Source organism: Parus major, chromosome 21 (assembly GCF_001522545.3).
Source record: "Parus major isolate Abel chromosome 21, Parus_major1.1, whole genome shotgun sequence".
Classification (NCBI taxonomy): domain Eukaryota; kingdom Metazoa; phylum Chordata; class Aves; order Passeriformes; family Paridae; genus Parus; species Parus major.
The window spans coordinates 1478979-1488053 of NC_031789.1; the positions used below are offsets into that span (position 1 = coordinate 1478979).

A 9075-nucleotide genomic window follows, 5' to 3' on the forward strand; every position below is an offset into this window, starting at 1 on the left:
GAGGCGGCGTGTCGCCACATCCAGGTGGGAAGCGGCCCGGGGATCCCGCTGGGCAGCGCCTCGCTCCGTGAGGGGAAGCGGGGGGGCCTTGCTGGGGGGAAGACCTTCAGTCACCCCCACCAAGAAGGGCACAGGGGGTCGTAGCCCTCCGGACATTCTTCATGAAGGAGAGGGTGGTCCTTGATGTGTGGAGCCTCTTTAACCCCGCCATGAACATCACAGAGCGTCAGTGCTGTGGGGTGCCATTTAAACACGCTCCCCCATGAAGGGAAGGGGGTCCTTGCTTTGGGGAGTCCCTCAGATATCCCCCATTAACGGCACTGGGGGGATCATTGCTCTGGAGGAGGCATTAGCCATCAGCCACAAAGGAGAGGGGGATTCTTGTGAGGAGCCCCTCAGAGGGCAGGGGGAGGTCACTGCTGTGGGGAGCCCCCCAGACACCCATGGTGAAGGGGAGAGCCTTGTTTTATGGACCCCCTCATGAAGGGGAGGGATCGCTACTGTGGGGAGCCCCCAGACACCTCCTCATCTCTCCCCAAGGAAAGTGGGGGGTGCTGCAGCTCTCAGGCACCTCTTTCTCCCCAGAAATAGGGTCCTGGGGAAACCTCGCTCTCAGCAGCCTCTCATCACCCTAAAGCAGGTCCTTTCAAAAGCAGGGGACCCTCACTCCCTGTTTCCCCACAGAGGGACAGGGTCAGGGCCCTGGTGTCATGTCCCAGGCCACTGATGTTGATCCCCAGGTCCATCCCCTCTGCCTGAGACAGACAAGGGACCCTGTGGTGCTGGGCCAGGCCGTGATGGATGGTGCTGGACATATTTCCTGGGTAAAAATAGACCTTTGGTGCTCTGAGCCAGCTGTCACCCGCTCCACCAACCAGCAGACACATTCCCTGAAGTTTCTCAGGGTGCTTTCTCTCTGTCCTCGCTGGGTTGTTCCATTTGCTGTCCCTGTGTCCAATGACACATCCCTAAGGTGTCACCAGTGCTTTGGGCTGCAAAGGCCACTTGTTTGTATCAGTCCAGGTGACAGCTGGGGCACCACCAGACCTGTAGGATCATAAAGTGTGATGGAACTCCAGAACAGCCTCCTGAGTGTTATTTTCCCACATCTCTTGATTTCCTCCCCCAGTTCCCTCCTATCATGGATTCACTCTTCCTCAAATTAACCAGCCCTCTCAGCTGACAGCCACAAAAAGGCAATTGTTTTTCCTGTTGCTGCTTTTAATTGGATTTTCTTTTAAATGCTGTTTGCCTGGTTTATTTATGGAGAGGGAGAAAAGTGTAATAATGCATCTTGTCTTCAGAAGTGTTCAGTTAAACTTTCCTTTACACAACCATAGAATCATGGAATGGCTTGGGTTGGTGGGGACTTTAAGGCCCATCTCTTTCCACCCCTGCCATGGGCAGGGACACCTTCCACTATCCCAGGTTGCTCCAAGCCCTGTCCAACCTGGCCTTGGGGGACTTCCAGGGATCCAGGGGCAGCCACAGCTTCTCTGGGCAAAATATATTTATATTCTAGATTGGCAAATGACTCCCCCTCCTGGTTCCTCTTCTTTCCTTGCAAAGAGCACCTGTAGAAAAGACTGGTTTAGGGGTAAATCATATCTGACAAAAATATATGGCCTGCAGATGATTTTTCATGTGGTTACAGTGATTTGAGGTTAGAGTCTGATTGAGACTTTCAGGTTGGACCAACGCACTAGGACATGCAATACCACTGAAACACCAGATTCTCCTTCCCTGGGAGGTGTGGGATAACTGAGCGGGTTTTTCTCTTCATATTCCTTTCAGACCGTGTTTGTTGGGAAGAACAAGCCACAGAAAGATCCCCTGAGCTCTTTCCGCTGGCAGGGCTTCAAGCTGGAGGAATATCTCATCGGCCAGCCCCTCGGGAAGGGCTGCAGTGCTGCTGTGTACGAAGCAGCTATTCCCTTCTGTCCCGGTCCTCGGGATCGTGTGGAGAGCAGCCAGCTCCCAGCCGTGCAGCAGGAGCGTGGCTCAGCTTCCCAGGGGGCTGAAGAGGAGCCTGTAGTGAAGCACCAGCCAAGAGGGGCTTTTCCCTTAGCTATCAAAATGATGTGGAACATTTCGGTAAGGAGTCGGCGCCGGATCCCCCGTGTCTGTCGCTGGGGAATTCTGGCTGGAATGTTTAATGCTGAAGTGTTGAAAGCGCTAATTATGGAGCGCAGGATGATGTGTCACAACAAAGCTATGGGTAGGTGACACTGGAGTGTTAGTGAAGAGTCCCAGAGCGAGGTAATTAGCATTCATCATCCTCTGGAATCTGCACTGAGAGCTGCTGCTGGAGCTGTTGGGTATGGAGGTGATGTTTTGGGAAGAAAAGGTTTTTCTGAGGCTGGTTCTATTAGAAAGGTCTGAGAAGGGGAAAGCCACAGCTTTCCTTTGCCAGTGATTTAGGAATTGGTGTCTTGTCAGGTGGGTTTTCTTCCTGAAGAGTCAGTGGTCTCAGGGTGCACAGTAACCTGCCTGCTGTGTCCCCTTGCCATGAGGTGGCTTTCCAAGATCTGCTCCAGTGTTTCCCAGCCTGGGTAACTGAGGATCCAGTTCCTCAGTGTGGCTCTTCCCTGTTTAAAAAAGTCCACGTGGCTTTCCCCATGTGAAAAATATTTCAAGAGAATCTTCCAAAATGCCAACGTCTGCAATCCCTTGGACTCCAGAAGTAACTTGGCATTTAGCTGTGGGCTCTTTGGAAGTTGAAAGTGAGTGCTGAGGTGTAGTTTGAATTGCTTACGGTCAAGGATGCATTTGAAGTGACAAATAGATTTCTTTCTACAAATAAAGGCCTTGCATCTTCCCTAGGTAAACTCTTCAAGTAGTTAATTTCCTTCCCTGATTTTGAAGGGAGGGAAGTCCTGGAATCTGGTCTCAGTCCAGCTCCAGACACAGTGCCAGCATCAGGATTATCTGCTTTCAGCTTGCGTTGTGGCCAGATGATTTTGGAGCTGAAACCAAGGTGGGGTGTGATTATTGTTGCAGGCTGGTTCCTCAAGTGAGGCCATCCTCGATGCCATGGGCCGAGAGCTCGTCCCAGCCACAGGCGCTGCCTTGTCCGGGGAGTACGGGGCCATCTCTGGCCACAGGTATGGAGGTGGCAAGGTGCTCATTTTACCCCTTGATTAATTTTTGCAGCAATTAGGGCTTTCTAGAATAGCTGCTGAAAGCAGGTAAAGCTGGGGATTGTTAAATTTGTTGGCGTGCATTGCTAAACTGTGTGGTTCAGAGGGGTTTGGGAGGGTGCACCAATAATTTGGGAGTGTTTGAGGTCCCACCAGGGTGTGGTGGGTGTCTGTGGCTGTTTTAACTTCCCTGTGTTGAAATGTGTTGGCATTTGCTGAGGTAAAGGCTGGAGGAGCCACAGGTTAAACACCATTTAAATTTGTATTGTGATGCTGTTTTAATTGCACTGCTGCAGTTGGTAACAGTTTGAGTGCATTAAACATCAAATGATTTCACTAAAAAATTTGACTGTGAGGTTTGAGAGCTGGTTTGGTGTAAAATGGGTGCTGGACAGGGAGCTTGAAACTGTTTTAGTGCAGGAAAACTGGTGAGAAGGAAAATGGAAATTACTCAGTTCCTACTCTTTGACCTGAGCAAACAGCATGAAGGTGGAAAATTTCATGGAAACTTCTAAATTACCTCAAGTTAGCTATCTTTCTGTTCAGAAATACATCTTTTTGTTCCATTTGAAACAATGGAGTCCACAGGCCAGATTGTCTGATTTAAATTTCAAATCCATCCTGGCTGCCAATACAAATGCATAATGAATGCTGTGCCCGTGGCTGGCTGGGAATGGAGTAGAGCAGCCAAAGGGATATTTGACATTCAGGGGATGAGAGATCTGTCTTGCAGACAAATAGGTAACCTGCTTTTCAGGACAGGGAGAACTTCCTGCCTGTGCCATGAAATAGAGGGTCTAAATTGATACTCCCAGCGTGAAGTTGACCTTTATTATATGTCTAACAAAGTAATTGCATTTGGGTGTTATTCTCTAGAGCAGCTGTAGCTCTTTTTGAATGGAGAAGCAGCCTGTGCCTGGCTCTGCCTTTGTTAGCAGCATGGAAGGGTTAGTGGGGCTTGAGGAAAATGAAAGCTGAATGTTTTGTGTGTGGGTTTTTATCAAAGCTTTGTTTGTAGTGCAGGTAAAGCACCTTATTTCCTGTTTGGCCATTGTGAATAGGGAAATCCAGTTACAGCAGAGCCCCTGGGAGGCCTTGGTCGGCTCAGTTTGCTCTGGGAGGCACCAGGCTGGATTCTGAGCTCTGGAGAAGGTGCTGGAAGACACCCATTGCTGCTGTGGGTGCTCTGCATCCACCTGGGAAACGCTGGGCTGGGATGCTGGTTGGGAAATGGGCCATGAAACTGCTGCCCATGTTCTTGCTCAGTGAATGGATTCCAGGATGTGTCTGTTTATTTAACATACAGTCCTGTAATTCACCCTGTGCAGCTTTAATCTCCCTCTGATGAGGCTTCCAGTGCAGAACAAACATATTTGCTCACTGCTGGGGAACCCTTTGGTGTGGAGGACAGGCCATAATAATGAAAAATAATTCCAGCAATAACAGCAACGTGCCAGTGATCCACCAGAACCAGCTGAGGGATTGGTGCAATCTGTGGTGTCTTTCCTCTGCACAGAAAACCTGTCCTTGGGAGGAAGAAGCTGCAGCCTCACCCGAATATAATCCAGGTGATCCGAGCGTTCACATCCTCCGTCCCTTTGCTGCCTGGAGCCTTTGCTGACTATCCTGATGTCCTCCCTTTGAGCCTGAACCCCAGAGGGATCGGGCACAGCCGCACCCTCTTCTTGGTGATGAAGAAGTAGGTGGAGAGAAGCTGGTTAACGTGACTTGGGTACTCTGTCCCCGCAAAGCTGGGCTCTGGGCTGCTGCCAAAGAGCAGAGTATGCTCTTGGAAACGCCTCCCAGGACCTGTTCCAAGTCCTTGAGGTTCTGACTGTGCTTCCACAATGAAGACAAACCGTTCTTTTTAATAATTACCCCAAATTAAAGTGAGAAATGTGGAGTTTGTCCCCATTTGTCTGCCCTTCTGAGCCTGAACTTCACCCGTAGTCTGAGCACAGTGCTAGAGATGGAGTAGAATCTGTAATGAGACGAGCCAACACTGAGGTTGAACTGCCAGTGATAAGCCTCCAGGATGATAATCCCTGTTTTTTTTTTTCCCCTTGTTCTGCCTAGTTACCCCTGCACGCTGCGCCAGTATCTGCAGGAGAACACTCCGGATGTTCGCCTCTCCACAGTGATGATTCTGCAGCTCTTGGAAGGCGTGGACCACCTTGTTCGACATGGAATAGCACACAGAGACCTCAAGTCTGACAACATCCTGGTTGAATTTGATTCTGGTACGTAGATCCCTGAGGATAAATGCCAGTTAATTCACAGAAGTGTTTCGGTCATGTTGGTATTTGGGGAAATCTCACCCAGCTGTGTGTTTGGGGAAAAGAAGCATCAAACCTTTTGAATAATCTTCAAGGTTTAGTTTTTGGCTCAGTGTTTGCTGTCACTGCAGCAAGTCATTGATCCTGTCTGTGCCTGAGGTTTTGGATCATTAACATGGAAACAGTGTATTGCTGAGGTGATGGATTGCATGAGCACAGCCAGCATTGACTGGAGCATCCTGGAACACCACATTTGGAATGCTGCAGGAGCCTTTGCTTCAGGCTCTTGGTTCTGTCATCTTTCCCAAGCCAAAGAGGGCAGGGAGCCTCTTAAATTCCCACCCCATGGCCAGGTTAACAGTGCTGCACCCTGGGATGATGAAACATGGGTTGGGAGGGAAGGGATGCAGCATTTTCATCGATGTGTTCTCCTGTCAGTCCCTAACAGCAGTTTTAATTACCTGAGCTCTTTTTTGGTGTGATTGAGAGTCAAATCAGCAGGAAGCAATAGGAGGCAGGCAGCTTTGTGTAATTAGGAGTGGAAGAATTTGGTTGAAGAGTATCAGGGAGAGAGAGACACAGAAACCACTGGAATCCACCCTGCCTTCCTGGAGACTGACCCAAGAGGCGGGCAACACAGAGGATTCTGTGTTCCTGGGGCTCAGGATTTATAATCATAAAATCATGGAATGATTCCAGCCTTCCCTGGGTTGGAAGGGATCTTGAAGCTCTTCTCATTCCAACACCCTGGACAGGGACACCTCCCACTAAACCAGGTTACTCTACTGAACATCTTCACCCACAATCTTGGTGAGGGGGTTGAATGTCCCCTGAGTCAGTTTGCAGAGGACACCAAGCTGGCTGTTGATGTGATGTGTTTGGTGCTGCCAGGTCCTCACAAACTGAATGCTGTTGTTCACAGCTGGCTGCCCCTGGCTGGTCATCACTGACTTTGGCTGCTGCTTGGCAGATGAGAGCATTGGCCTGAGGCTGCCCTTCACCAGCTCCTACGTGGATCGGGGTGGCAACGGCTGCCTTATGGCACCTGAGGTAAATCCCTCTGCTTTCTGGGGCTGGTTTTCTGCTTTTCCTGCTGTCAGGACTAGAAGTTTTGGTGGTGTGGAAGGTTTGTGTCTCACCTTGGGTTAGGCTTGGTGAAACATCTGTGCTGAACTATGGCAAATAGACACCTTGAGCTCTAACAGGTGAAACATAATCAGTTGGTGGTAAGAGGTAGAATCAGCCTTTCCCCCTCAACAAATTTACTCTTTATTCAAGCCCCTTTCTATGTAGCTATTAAGAATTTAATGCAGCAGTGCTTGTGTTGCAACAGTAGTATTTGGCTGAAGTTCAGGGCGGTTGTGAAATTATTTGCAGTTCCATTTTATTTCTCTGATGATAAGCCAAATAAAAACCAAGACACCCTTAACTGTCTGCTGGGCCTGGAGCACCTTGCCATGGAGTTGGCTGTTCATCTACAGGTCTCCTGTCTCTGTGATTCCAGCAGGAGAGAGCCCTGGTCATGGGCAACAGCTAAAGCCTCAGTGCAATGTTCAGACTCCTCCCAGCATCCAAGGGCTGAGCAGTGCCAGGGGCTTAGAGCATTCCAGTAGGGAATATTTACACCTCAGATTCAGATTAAACCCACCTTTGGACTCAGTGTCTAAGTTTATTAGAGGGAAAATGCTGCTTTGAGCATTAGAAATGGAATTTCAGCACAGAGGCTGCACTCGAGCTGTTTATTTGAGTAGCTCCCTCTCTGTGGCAGGTGATCACAGCATCACCTGGTCCAGGCACAGTGATCAACTACAGTAAAGCTGATGCCTGGGCTGTTGGAGCGATTGCCTACGAAATCCTGGGCCTGGCCAATCCTTTCTATGGCTATGGGGACTCAACTCTGGAAAGCAGAAGTTACCAGGAGGACCAGCTGCCAAGCCTGCCCCACCATGTGCCCCTCGAGGTGAAGCAGGTGGTAAAGATGCTGCTTCAGAGAGATCCCAGCAAGGTAAGAAGCTGTTCCCTTCAAGATATCTTCTTTGGGAATATCTCTGGTGGATCACTTGGCCTTGGAGCAGGTACAGGGGTTAATCCAGATCTCACTGCAGGATCAAAGGACAACATAAGGATCAAAGCTAAAAATGTCTTTGCTGAGTGGTGCTGAATCATTTCAGGGATTTCAGGAGATGTTTGTGTCGGGACCAGACCTCACATTGGAGGGTTACACACAACATTATATATATATATATATATACAATAACAGTCTCAAAGAGCTTTCTGATTCACAGGGTGGTGCCTTTGGGGGGGCCCAGGGAGTTTTGGAGGTACCAGTGCTCTGTGCTGGTGATGTGGCTGAGTGCAGCAGGATCAGCTAATCTCCCTTCCCCTTTTGCAGAGGCTGTCTGCGAGAGTGGCTGCGAATGTGCTGCACCTGAGCCTCTGGGGTGACAGTGTTGTAGCATCCAGGAGCCTGAAACCTGACCAGATGATTGCCTGGCTGCTCTGCCAGTCTGCAGCCACCCTGCTCACCAACAGGCTGGCAGAGACAAGCCAGGTAGAAACCAAAATGAAGATGTGCTTCTTGGCAAACCTCGAATTTGAAGACCTCTGGGCAGCAATATTCCTGTTGCTGGCTTGGAGAAGCCACTCTGGGTGAAGGAACCCCCTGGAACACAAGCATCCCACATAAATGGCACTTTCTAAAGGCACATAGGAACCTGTCCTTTTCTGTCTGTCTGGAATCCTGTAGTGCTTTAGGGAACAAGCTGCAGGCCTGTGTTTAGGAGCTTGAGTTCCTCTCAAGCAAGTGTTAACCACGCTGCTTTTGTGTCCCTGCTAGAGGAGATGCCCTTGCTTCCTTGCCCTCTGGGGGGAGGATGTGTGGACCCTGCAGGTGTCCAGAGGTGCGTGGTTGGTTTTTTCCCATTTGGGAATTCATTGTGAGTTGTGTGTTGAGTGGAGCAGATTCCTTTCAGAGGGGTGGCTGGGAGGAGGCAGCGTCTGGCTGCTTTTTGCATAGGAACATCACAGTTTAAACAGCACACAGAAATCCAAGCTGGCAAAGGGACCTGCAGTCTCTGTTCTTGGGGTAACCAGGCTGGTTTGAAACTCATTTTCTTCTGAGCTGTGAAGTGACAGCCTGAAAACTTCCTGATGAGGTGCTGCCTGGTAACGTGAGCGTCAGCAGCACTAAAAACCTCGCAGTTGTACGCAGGAGAGTGGAAGCACATCATCCTCAAATCACGCTTATCGTTGTTCTTAACTCTTGTAGCTCTGTGGTGGCAGCTGCCCCAGGCTCCAAGGCTGAGTCAGACTCTCCAGTTAGGGATAAATCTCCAAACAAAGTGAAGTTGGGCAGCAGCCCCTGCTTAAAGAGCTTGGTGTGATGCTCTGCTCTTTTACCTGCCTGTGTTTCTTTCAGTGAAATAATATCCTTTGGTGGGGAGGACGGGAGAAATCAATCTTTAAGTATCAACAGCCATGGTTATGAAACAGCATTGAATTTCATGGCTATAATTGTGTTTAGAGGAACTCGGGGGCAAAGTTATTTATGCTTGTCGCACAATAAATTAAAGATTTAAGCTCTGTGGCTGTGTGGGTTCTCTCAATCCAATTTGGGCTGTGGAGCATTGGTTCTGGGGTGTCTTAAATGAGAATTCAGC

General features: G+C 49.5%; 1 protein-coding gene across 1 annotated transcript in view; it reads left to right on the plus strand.

Annotated features, from left to right (window-relative positions):
• PINK1 (PTEN induced kinase 1) overlaps window positions 1-9000 on the plus strand; it is a 10341-nt gene extending 1341 nt beyond the window's left edge. Inside the window, exons 2-9 of the mRNA XM_015648016.1 lie at window positions 4-24; window positions 1795-2094; window positions 3001-3104; window positions 4657-4839; window positions 5217-5380; window positions 6339-6466; window positions 7185-7421; window positions 7809-9000. Coding sequence (XP_015503502.1) covers window positions 4-24; window positions 1795-2094; window positions 3001-3104; window positions 4657-4839; window positions 5217-5380; window positions 6339-6466; window positions 7185-7421; window positions 7809-8069 — 1398 coding nt within the window. The 3' untranslated portion in view covers window positions 8070-9000. The remainder of the gene's footprint in view (window positions 1-3; window positions 25-1794; window positions 2095-3000; window positions 3105-4656; window positions 4840-5216; window positions 5381-6338; window positions 6467-7184; window positions 7422-7808) is intronic.
• The last annotated feature ends 75 nt before the right edge of the window (window positions 9001-9075 follow it).